Here is a 13,170-nt window from a genome sequence, read left to right as displayed (position 1 = left end):
AGAATGAGCAGCATTCATAACACATTCAATGAAAATGCCCCACAAAACTGAAATCTTCTCAAAGCAAGCTAAAGACATTAAAAAATAACAACAAACAAAATAAGTTGGAATTGGAAAATTCAAAAATGAAAATAAAAATAAATTAAATAAAAAGTTAAATTTAATTAAATTAAAGAAAACTCAAAAATGGAGTGAAAGAACTTGGAAACAAATTAGAAATAAGGGTAGAACATCAGGAAGACTAAAGAAGAAACACGAGAATAAACAAACCAGTAGGTATCAAGTTAAAAGAAAGAGAGAAAAGGAAAATATTTACAACCAAAATGAAATTAGAAAGACATAAGAATTGAGAAAGTGACAAACGATGAAGAAAGGCAAAAGAAGAGCCAACACAGAAGTCCTGAAGAAAAAAAAGTCAAAACAAGGAAATGGAATACTAAGAACTAAGATTTTTAAAAACTGCAAGACATTTTTTTAAATTGGAAATTAGAAATTGAAACAGCACACATGTATACCTGAGAATATAGACCCAGAACACACAACATGAAGACATAGTCTGGCCATAACTGTACTTCAAAGAAAAAAAGAAAAGTCCTTTGAATATCCAAGTACAAAGAGTGACCTAGAGAGTAAAGAAATTCAGCTTATCATGAGCCTTTGAAAGTTTATGCCAAAAGAAAATAAGCAACATATTTAAGAAACGCAAGAAAATGACATGTGAGCCAAGGGTTTTATGTCTAGCCAAAGTGACTTTCAAACATAAAGGACACGAGCTCCAATTAGCATGTAAATATTCAGGATATTGTTCCCACACCCCTTGCTGAAATATTTAGAGAACTTCAACAATAATATGTTAATTAATAATAGTAATACTACTAAAAACAACGTCTAGAAAGACATCCATATATGAACTGGTTGTGAGCACAAAACTTAGAGCTACTTGTCGACGTCAAAGGTAAAAGGAAGAGTATGTGTTCAAAAGGGAGAATGTGTCAAGGCTATACGTGCTAACAACGTAAAGGAATATAATGCATTTTTAAAGTGGGGAGATGGGGAGAGCAAATGAGAAAAACTAAGCTTTCTGGTAAGTGCTGTGATGGTGGGATTCGTACTGGTATTCTGAGACTGGGAGGATAAAGCAAACAAGTAGTCACGGAACATACGGATCATCCCCCGTGTCTTTGAAAACCAGGATTCCCAGTGCAGAAGAAAGGAGATACATATGTGACTGAGAAGAAGCTATGTAAACACTGTTTGGCACTGAATTTAAATTGAAAGCAACAGTATGAACTTAGGAGGTACTTTATCTTTAAAATTATGTCAATATCCCCTAACTCTATTCACTGAAAAGACCGTGAAACTGGACACGCCCAGTAGCAAACATCCTCAGCACCCCAGACCATGGCTTGCGATACCATTTTGTAGTAACAGAAACGAGAACTTCTTGGAGAAACAGTTGTTCCAAGTCTGGGGCGGGCGATGTACAAGTCTTTCTGATCAGTCTGGCATATCACCTTACACCAGGTAGAGAAGATTATTAGGGTTATGTCAAAAGAACTTAAAAGATAGCATGAAAAGCCTCCCTCTGACCAAAGATGAGAAATGAGAAATTTTAACTTCAAAAAAATATTATCTGTGATGGATCAGAAAATGTTGAATGTGTTTAAAGACATACATTTGTAATTATACTTTAAAAAGTTAGTCACCTTCATGGGATGATAGCAAGTTCATTACTGGGAAAACTGGCTGATAAGAACGAATCAAGTATTTATCCTGGCTTCCTTATATAAACTAAATTGCTGGTTAATCAAAATATAGACAAAAGACAGTGTTTCTTCATAGAGAGAGTTCAACTAATAGCTGTAAAAGAAATCATAAAATTAAAATACCACCATTTTGCAACCCCATGAATTCATGTATCTAGGCACTGAGCATAAACAGCTGCTAACACCCCCAAAAGGAGAATCAGCTACAAATGATGTGCCTTTTGATATATCCTCTATAGCCTTGCCAAAGGTATTGAACTTGGATCTGAATAAACCTCTAAATTCATGTGAAAGAAATTCAAAGGACAGGAAAAACACTGAACCATACTATAATGCAACAGCAAAATCTGGTCTTGGGAAACTACAGTAAAATGTCAAGAAAAGAAAGAGATGGGGAAAGGGCAAGACTACAGATTAAGAGAGACTTAAAGGACACATCAAATACAAGGTACCTGGTGGCTCAGTCGGTTAAATATCTGACTGCAGATTCTGGTTCAGGTCATGAATTCAGAAGGTGAGTTTGAGCCCCCACATCAGGCTCTCCACTATCAGCATGGGATTCTCTCTCTCTGCCCCTACCCCCTCCTCACACTCCCTCCTTCTCTTCTCTCTCTCAAAATAAACTTAAAAAAAAAAAAAGACGTATCAAATATAGTATTTTAAAAAACAAGGCTAAGGGCATCTGGGGGGCTCAGTCAGTTAAGCGTCTGACCTCGGCTCAGGTCACGATCTCATAGTTTGTGGATTCGAGCCCCACACTGGGCTCTGTGCTGGCACAGCTCAGAGCCTGGAGCCTGCTTTGGATTCTGTCTCTCCCTCTCTATCTCTCCCCATCTCTTGCTTGCATTCTCTCTCTCTCTCTCTCAAAAATAAGTAAACCTTAAAAAAATAATAAAAAATAAAAAATTAAAGAACAAGGATAAACCACAGTCTAGGGATATACACTTCAGTAATGAAATATAAAGAAATATAACAAGATGATTATTATAAAAGTTAGGAGGGTGGCTATTTTCAGTAGCATTAGAAGGTGAACTGGATTTGAGCAGGGCACTCATGGAAGACTTCATGACTGGCAAAGGTTTAATTCTTGAAATGTGTCATAACTGCAAGAGGATTTGTCATATTCATAGTGATTAAGCTACAGAAAATATTCTTACAATTCAGGTAAAAAAAATATTAGTTGCAACAAGGATGTATACTTTTGCAAATTAAAAAAGGGAGTGGTACGTGAGGGAACTGGGTGAAGGGAGGCAAAAGGTACAAACTTCTACTTAAAAGATAAGTTCTAAAGATGTGATCTAAAACATGACGACTATGGTTAACAATATCATATTATATATTTGAAAGTTGCTAAGAAAATAGACTTTACAAGTTCTCATCACAAGGAAAAAGAAATTTGTAATTATATGAGATGATGGATATTAACTAAACTTATTGTGGTGATCATTTCATAATATATACAGCATAACAAATCATTATAGTGTGTACTTTAAGCATACTAAATGTTCTATTATCAATTCTATCTCAGCAAAACTGGTGGGGGGGAAGGCATTCCCAAACTGAATCAACTTCCCCAAAGAATGCTGACAATATGTAACAAAACTCTTTAAATATCCATATTTAAAATTTTGATATGTTAACTGTATATCTAGGATATTCTTTTATGGGAATAAAAGTGCCAACAAAATGTATTTCTTTCAGCTATATTTAAAATACTAAATAAATACTTGAACACCTAATATTAGAAACAATTAAATGAATAATGACACAGCTATAATGAGTATTAACGTATTTTTCAAGAATTTTAATTGGAGAAAATAATTCCTATAATATTAAGAGGAAAAACAAAGAAACAAAACAATCAACATATAAATACACAAAAAATAAGGGAGGAAAATATAACAAGGTATTAGTAGATATGGGTGATTTTTATTGCCTTTTTCTAGGCCTGCCTAGTTTTTCCATACTGTCTTTTATATATTTTATAACCAATAAAATGTACCAATAAATAAAATGTCTTTTAAAAAAAGGGGGATTTCCATATGAAATCTATATCAGAATAATTAAAAAAATAAGATATGGAACATAACATTTTGCTTTACCACCTTTTCTGTATTATATTCCTCTCTCCTTCTCCTCTCTCGTCTCCCTCCTGCTAACTGAGAGTAAAGTTTTGGAAGGTGAACAAACAAGTAATTACTAGAACATATATGCTAGTGCCTGTGCTGCAGCCTTCACATACACATTATCTCATTTCTCCTTTGAGGGGAAATATTTAAAGTTTAATACAGAATGACTGGGACTCACAATGCCCTTGAAACACTAAAAAGGATGGAAATAATTAGGCACATGCATCATAATTTAATTAAAGGGATGATCATCCCAGCACTGTTTGTAAAAGCAAAAAAAACCCAGAAGTAACCTACATATCCAACAACAGGTGATATTAGTTTTAGTCCATTAAAATAATTTTATAGATAAATGTTTATTGGCATAGAAAGACACAATGTCAATGTTTTTATTAAAAAAATTTTTTAAAATATTTATTCATTTTTGAGAGAGAGTGAGAAAGAGTATAAGCAGTAGAAGGGCACTGAGAGAGAGGGGCACACAGAATCCAAAGCAGGCTCCAGAATCCGATGCAGGGCTCAAACCCACAGACCATGAGATCAAGACCTTAGTAGAAGTCAGACACCCAATCAACTGAGCCACCCAGGCGCCCAGTGTCAATGTTTTGAAAAGGAAGTTATAATGATCCTACTATTTCAAATGTACGTGTGCATGTGTATACTCACAGGTCTGGAGGAACAACCAAAGTTTAATGGTATTTCTCTCTTAGTTACAGGATTTGGAGTATTTTAAAATATGTTCTTCTTTTTGTTTATGTAAAAAAAAAAGGTAACTTACTAAAGCTAAATTGTATCTTTTCTCTCATCTTCTCGTATGGTAGATTTTGTCAACTGGACAAAAATTTCTGTTTCCACAATGAAAATCTTCTCTAGCAGAAACCAGGACTAGTGCCCCAGCTAACTTCAGGTCTTCAGTCTAAATAACTTGCATAGGTGGAGGGCAGTCAGAAGGGGGCAGCACCAGTCACTGAGAACAGTGCTTTCAGATTCCTACAGCCATGCTGCACTCCAGCCAGTCATAAACTCAATTAGTTGTCAAGTTTGGAGAAGGGAGAAGAAAATGAATTGCTGAATACTTATTTATTATGTAAGTGAGCACAGGGTTATACACTACTTTTTATTAGATGAGTTTTGCCCCCACAACAACCCAGTTAGCTATTATTATTCTCATTTTGCAGATGAGCAAATTAAGATCTAAAAAGATTAAATAACCCACCTCCACAGGCCACCTCACTTTGGCCCCATCAAAGCCAGCTGGTACATGTAGCTCACTAGGGGATACCAACTAAGTGGCCAAAGGGGATTGTATTTCTGGGCCTGATGGGTCTGAAACAATTGGACAGGCAGCTCTTGGTAGGTGAGCACCCTCAGGCCACTGTACAGCTGGTAGACTTAAATGCATCCTCAATCTTTCTCTGAGAATGACCTACCTACTCAATCTAGAGCTTCAGGTTTATAACACATCCTAAGGCTATAGAAACGCTCTCAGAAAACAAGAGCTGAGGGAGACTGCTTATGACCTCTCACTATGTTCCACTATAGCTCGCCAGTACCTCCAGAAATAAAAAGCCCATATACTTGTCTGAAGCCCCAAATTGTGCAACTGTCACTAAGTGGATACCTCCAGAACACTTGGTCTGGAGGCCAGCAAGGTCTACAGTTGCAGTCCCATAGGACTGTGTATATCTGCATACTTTAAAAGCGGCTGCCTGAGGGTCTAGCTTCCAGTCAGCCCGAAACTGGGGGATGACTAAGAACACTCCCCCAGTTACATTCAAGGTCCTGGTACACCCTCAACAACTGGCACCTACTAAAAAAACATCAGGCTAGTTACATAATCCCAAATATTTGAAAGACAACCAAAACCTATGCAAGGTTAAATGATAAGGCTAATCTCCTTAATAATGCTACGCCTGCAAAACAAGGAGACATAGCTGTTTTCTCACCTAATGCATAGAAACACAGGGACTCGAGCAAAAGGTGAGAAGGAAAAATATGTTCCAAATTAAAAAAAAAAAAAAAAAAAAAGCTAAAACCCCAGAAAAAAAAAAACCCTCAAAGAAATGGAGACAACGAATTTACCTAATAAAGAGTTCAAAATAATGGTCATAAAGTAGCTCACCAAACTCAGAGAAGTATGAATGAACACAGCAAGAACTTCGACAAAGACACAGAAAATGTAAGAAAGAAAGAGAAGTCACAGAACTGAAGAATACAATAATTAAACTGAAAAAATGCAAAAAGAGTTCAACAGCAGACCAGAGGAAAACAAGATAGAATCAGTGGGCTGGAAGACAGAACAATGGAACTCATCCCAAAAGAGCAGCAAAAACAAAAAAGAAGTTTTAAAAAGTAAACATAGCTTAAGGGACCTATGGCACAACATTAAATGGAATGATATTTGCATTATAGGGATGCCAGAAGACAAGAGGAAGAGAAAGGGGCAGAAAACTTATTTGAAGGAATAAATGGCTGAAAATATCCTTAAACTAGAGAAAGAAATAGACATTTCACTCCAGGAAGTCCAGAGAGTTGCAAATAAAATAAACCCCAAAACAGTTATACCATGTCACATTATAATTAAAATGTCAAAAGTTAAGGATTAATACAGAATCTTAAAAGCAGTTAAGAGAAAAACAATGTATTATGTATAAAGAAACCTCTGTGAGACAATCAGCAGTATTTTCAGCAGATACTGTTCAGGGCAGAAGGGACTGGCATGATATATTCAAACTGCTGAAGGAAACCATTCCTATCAATAATTCTTTTTCTGGCAAGGTTATCATTCAGAATTGAAGAAGAGATAAAGAGCCTTCCAGAAAACAAAGCTAAAGGAGTTCATCAGCCTTACAAAAAATGTTAAAGGGACTTCTTTAAACTGAAAAGAAAAGGCACTAAGTAATAACAAAAAATAAAAGTAAAAATCTCACTTGTAAAGAGAAATATATAGTAAGCATAGTACATTAATCACTTATGAAGCTAGGATAAATGTTTTTAAAATGTGAAAATAACTATAAACACAATAAAAAGTTAAAAGATAAAACAAAAAGTTGTAAGATGTGACATCAAAAACAAAATGTTTCAGGGAGGAATAAAAGTGTAGAGTTTTAGAATTCAAACTTAACCTGCTATCATTTTTACATGGACTGTTACATACAAAGGCAGCAATATATGAGCTCCATGGTAACCACAAAGCAAAAGCCCATAGTAGATACACAAAAAATAATGAGAAAGGAATCTAAGCATAACACCACAGAAAGTCATCAAACCAAAAAGGAAGAAACCAAGTGAAGAAGAAAGGAATCAAGAAGAACTAAAACATAGACAAAAAAAAAGTCAATTAACTATTTACCTATCAATAATCACTTTAACTGTAACTGGTAACTGGACTAAATTCTCTGATCAAAAGAGTGCTGAATGGATTTAAAAAAAAAGAAAAAGAACAAGAACAAGACCCATCAATACATTGCCTCCAGTAGACACACTTCAGATGCAAGGACATGTGGAGACTGAAAGTGAAGACATGAAAAAAATATGTTTCCTGCAAATCGAAACCTAAAGAAAGCAGGTATAGCTATACTGATATCATACAAGATAGACCTTTAGGAAGACTGTAATAAAAGACAAATATAGGCCATACATAAAGGTAGAGGGATCAATCCAGCAAGATGTAACATTTGTAAATATTTATGCACCTAACATAAGAATACCTAAATATTTAAAGCAAATACCAACATACCTAATGGGAGAAACTGGCAGCAATACAATAATAGTAGGGGATTTAAAAGGCTACTTATATCAATGGATAGATCATCTAGAAAGATAATTAATAAACATCAACCTTAAATGACATGTAGCACCTGATGGACTTATTTAGATATAAACAGAACATTCTATTGAAAAGCAGGAAAATACACATTCTTCTCCAGTGCACACAGAATATTCCCCAGGATGGATCAGATGTTAGACCACAAAACAAATCTCAATAAAATGAAGAAGACTGAAATCATATCAAGCATCTTTTCTGCACATAATGGTACAAAACTATACATCAACTGTAGGGAGAAAACTGAGGGAGAAATCACAAATATGTGAAGATTAAACAGTATGGTACTGACCAACCAATGGGTTAACAAAGAAATCAAAGAAGATATTAAAAATACCTTGAAACAAATGAAAATGGAAATGTAACACACCATAATCTATAGGATGCAGCAAAAGCAATTCTAGAGGCAAATTCATAATAATACAGGCCTACCTAAAGACACAAGAAACTATAAAAGAACAAAGTAAGGCCAAAACTAGTAGAAAGAGGAAACTAATAAAGACCACAGTGGAACTAAATGAAACAGAGACTGAAACCCTATTAAAAAAGATCAATGAAACCAAACCAGATTAATAAAAAATCCACACACCTTTAGCCAGACTAAAAAAAAAAAAAAAAAAGAGGGCTCAAATAAATAAAATCAGAAGGATAAAATCAGAAATGAACAAGGAGAAATAACATCACCACAGAAATACAAAGAATCACAAGAGAATACTATAAAAAATATTATAAAAAAAAAAACAAAAAAAAAAAAAAAAAAAAAAAAAAAGAATAAATTCGTAGAAACATAATCTTCCAAGACTGAATCTGACTGAGTAGAAGGATTACTAGTAAGGAAATTGAATCAGTAATCAAAAACCTCCTAACAAACAAAAGTCGAGGACCAGACAATTTCACTGGGGAATTGTACCAAATATTCAAATAAGATTTAATACCTATCCTTTCATCCTTTAATAGTGCTCCAAAACTGAAGAGGTAGGAACACTACCAATCTCACTTTATGAGATTAGCATCACCCTGACACCAAAAGCAGACCCCCCCCCCAAAAAAAAAATTACAGGTCAATATCCGTAATGAACATAGATATAAAAATCCTCAACAGAATATTACCAAACCAAATCAACAATGCAATAAGAGGATCATATATCATGATCAAGTAGAATTTATTCTGGGGATGTAAGAATGGTTCAGCAGCTACAGAACAATCAACAGAAATACACTGACAAAACTTAGAATAAAAATTATATTATCATCTCAAAAGATACAGAAAAAGCATTTGACAAATTCAACATCCATTTATGACAACAACTCTTACCAAAGTGGGTACAGAAGACACTCAGCATAGAAAAGGCCATGTGTGACAAGTGCACAACTATCACATTCAAGGGTGACAAGCGGAAAGCTTTTCCTTTAAGATCAGGAACAAGACAAGGATATCCATTCTTACCACTTTACTGCAACACAGTGTTGGAAGTCCTAGCAACAGCAATTAGGCAGAAAAAGAAATAAAAGGTCTCCAAGTTGAAAGGAGAAGTAAAATTGTCACTATTTGTAGATACGATTTTATATAGAGAACACCTTACAAATTCAACCAAAAAAACTGTTAGAACTAATATATGAATTCTGTGAAGTTATAGGGTACAAAATCAATATAAAAAATCTATTACAATTTTATACATTAAGAATAAACTATCAGAGAATTAAGAAAACAATCTCTTTTGCAAATGCATCAAAAAGAAAAAAAATAGGAGTAAATTTAACTACGAAGGTGAGAAAATTTATGCTGCAAACTGTGAGACACTGATGAAACTGCAGAAGACATAAATAGATGGAAAGGAACTATATGTTTGATTGGAAAAATTACTTTGAAAAATGTCGTATTTCCCAAAGCAATCTACAGATCCAGTGCCATTCCTATCAAAATTCCAATGGCATTTTTCACAGAAATAGAATAATCCCAAAATTAGTATGGAACCACAAAATGTGCCATTATCTTGACAAAAACAAAGCTGGAGGCATCATGCTGATTTTAAACTATACTACAAAGCTGTAGTAATCAAAACAGTATGGTGTTGACATGAACATATACATAGAACAATAGAACAAAACAGAGCCCAGAAATAAACCCATGTATATATGGTCAATTAATCTACAAGGGAGACAAGAATATACAATGGGGAAAGGACAGTCTCTTCAAGAACTGTTGTGGAGAAAACTGTGGAGAGTCACATGCAGAAGAGTAAAATGGGACTAGTACCTTACACTATACACAAAAGTGAACTTGAAATGGATTAAAGACTTGAATGTAAGACAAGAAACCCTTAACTTCATAGAAGAAACCAAAGGTGATAAGCTCCATGACAATGGTCTTAGTGGTATCTTTTTGGCTCCTACTCCAGAATCAATGGCAACAAAAGCAAAAACAAACAAATGGGACTACATCAAACAAAAAGCTTCTGCATACTGAAGGGAGTTTCTCACTAAGGAATGGAAGTAGTTATCTGCAAATCCTGTATCAGATAAGGAGTTAATATTCAAAATATATAATGAACTTCTACAACTCAATAACAACAAACAATCCAATTAAAAAATAGGCAGAGGCATTTTTCCAAAGAAGACTACAAATAGCCAACAGGTACATGAAAAGACGTTCAACATCACTCATCAGGGAAATGCAAATTATATCCACAATGAGATATAACTGCACATCTGTCAGAATGGCTATTATCAAAAAGATAAACATGATACAAATAGTAGGGAGGTTTCTCAAAAAATTAAAAATAGGGGTGCCTGGGTAGCTCAGTCTGTTAAGCAACTAACTCTTGATTTAAGCTCAGGTCATGATCTCATGGTTTGTGAGAGCGAACCCCAATTCAGACTTTGTGCTGACAGTGTGGAGTCTGCCTGGGGTTTCCTCTCTCTCCTTCTCTCTCTGCCCCTCCCCCGCTTGTTGGCACATGTGCACTCACTCTCTCTCAAAATAAATAAACTTTAAAAATTTTTAATTAAAAATAGAATCACTATACAATTCAGCAATTTCACTTCTTGCTATTTACTGAAAGAAAATAAAAACACTAATCTGAAAAGATCTGTGCACTCTTATGTTCACTGCAGCATTATTTACAGTAGCCAAGATATGGAAAGAACTTGTCCATCAGTGGATGAATGTATAAAGAAAATGTGGTATAGGGGCACCTAGGTAACTCACTTGGTTAAGTGCCCGACTTCCATTCAGGTTATGATCTCACAGGTCATAGTTCAAGCGCCATAGGAGGTTCTGCACTGACACTGCACTGACAGTGCAGAACCTGCTTGGGATTCTCTCTCTTCTTCTTCACTCTCTCTCTCTGCTCCTCTCCCACTTGTGCTCTCTCTCTCAAAATAAACTTTAAAAGGAAAATGTGGCATATATATGCAATGGAATATTATTCAGCCATAAAAAGAAATGAAATCTTGCCATTTGTGACACCATAAATGGACTTCAAGAGTATCATGCTAAGTGAACTGAGTCAGACAAAGACAAATACTGCATCATTTCACTTATATGTCCAACCTAAAAAACAAAATAAATGAACAAACAAAACTCGTAGACACAGAAAACAGATGGGTGGTTGCGGGGTGGGGGGTTGGGCAAGGAACAAAATCCATGGAGATAAGAAGGTAGAAATTACCAGTTACGAAACAAACAAGTCATGAGAATGTAACGTACAACATGGGGGCTATAGTCAATAATATTGTAACTGTGAATCTGAAAGTTGCTAAGAAGGTAAATCCTCAAAGTGTTCATTATAAGAAAGGAATGTAAATTGGTATGGTAGCAGATGGTAAGCAGATGTGATGTGGTCATCATTTCACAGTGCGTAAAAACACTGAATCATTATGTTGTAAACCTGTAACTAACATAGTGTGTATTTCAATTGTACTTCAATAAAAAAGTAAACAAATAAAAAGTTACAAGATTAAAAGATTAAGTAACTAATTCAAAGTCACACCATCAAGTAGGAGAGCCAGGATTAGAATCTATACCTTTGTCACTGGGGAGCCAGAAATCTTTCTACTACATTGTGGCTCCCACCAAACTCAGCTGATTCATGAACTGAAATCTTAATGACTGGAAGACAATCTCACCTTATTGGCAACAGCATTGACACTTGGCCGTGCATCAAATATAAAGATTTTATGAGACTGAGCATTGGAGTCCATGATAGCTTGAAGGTATTTTTCATCTTCTTTGCTTCGCTTTCCACTCACTCCTACCATAGGCTGGCTACACCGAGTGATTGTGGCTTGACTCTCAGGATGAATCCATGATAAAACCTTAATGGGAAAAAAAACCAGTGACACATCCTTTTTTTTTTTTTTTTTCCAGTGACACATCCTTTATATATTTTTCTGTTTATAATTTTTCTCAAAAACATTACTCTATAAAATTCTGCTTTCTGAATTAGTTCCAAAGCCTAACCATGAAAGGATATACAAGGCTGCTATAAAAAATCATCACCTTTCTTTCAAGCCAACTCTGGCATATGGACAATTCAGTCTAATTCTTTAATCAGGTACTGAGTTATGAGAGTCATGATTATTCAGAAGTGTTGTCTCTAGGAAAAGATATATTAAAAGGGGGATTAAGTAAACCTCTTAAAGTTTTATTACTAAATTATCAAAACTGTCTAACTATAAAGTCTTCAGAATCTGTGAGTTTTGTAACTAAAATTATTTAAGCCAATCTTTTTAACACAGTAATTCATCATAAATTTATAAAGTTTTCTTCTTTCTAGTATCTGATGGAAAAGAGCAGTTATCACAATGACTAAAGAACATATAATAAAGAAATAGTGAACAATACAGAGCCAACTTTGTTTACAAGTTAAGAATTGCAATTCTGTGCAGTTCTTTATCTAATTCCCATGTCAGATTCTCCAGAAGCTTCTTTAAGTCTTTCCTCCAGTTTTCATTTTACTAAATAGCTCATTCTCTAATATCCCCACAAACAACTTGTTGCTCTAGCTAGTTTTATCCTGCATCCGTTCTCCCATTCATTAAGTTCAGCATCACGTACAGTACAAAAGCATTTGCGAAGTCTCATCAAAGCTTCATACTTACTGGGATACGGCCCCTTGATCTGAAGGATGCCACCCTCTTTAATTCTTCATCAGGAATATTTGCTGGCACAACCAATAGGGCAGGATAAGTATCACAAAGCTCATACCGCTCATTTATCTTTGTTATTCTCCAGCTTTCATTCGGAATTCCCTACATGTGAAATAAAGCATAGGACAAATTACTAAAATATTAAAAGCTAATGAAATAAAAGTTATCGTATTTAACCTCTCTTATCTCTACTCACTATCTCTTAAGTTGTTGGAATAGTCACTGTCTACTTTGTATAATGGCCAGGCTATTCTAATGTAGGGATCTATGTTCATTTTGGTACTCAATTACATATTGA

General features: G+C 34.8%; 1 protein-coding gene across 2 annotated transcripts in view; it reads right to left on the bottom strand.

Moving 5' to 3' along the window:
• The window catches only part of MTMR2 (myotubularin related protein 2), a 132,349-nt gene that overhangs the window by 28,586 nt on the left and 90,593 nt on the right, over positions 1 to 13,170 (bottom strand). For both annotated transcript variants that reach the window (XM_039220322.1, XM_039220323.1), the window contains 2 exons: positions 12,825 to 12,974; positions 11,850 to 12,038 (listed from right to left, as the gene is read on the bottom strand). In XM_039220322.1, coding sequence (XP_039076253.1) covers positions 11,850 to 12,038; positions 12,825 to 12,974 — 339 coding nt within the window. The remainder of the gene's footprint in view (positions 1 to 11,849; positions 12,039 to 12,824; positions 12,975 to 13,170) is intronic.

This window comes from Hyaena hyaena, unplaced genomic scaffold, assembly GCF_003009895.1.
Source record: "Hyaena hyaena isolate Hyena2069 unplaced genomic scaffold, ASM300989v1 scaffold_882, whole genome shotgun sequence".
Lineage (NCBI taxonomy): Eukaryota > Metazoa > Chordata > Mammalia > Carnivora > Hyaenidae > Hyaena > Hyaena hyaena.
Note: the sequence above shows the minus strand (reverse complement) of the source record. Positions and strands in the feature narration are given on the sequence as shown.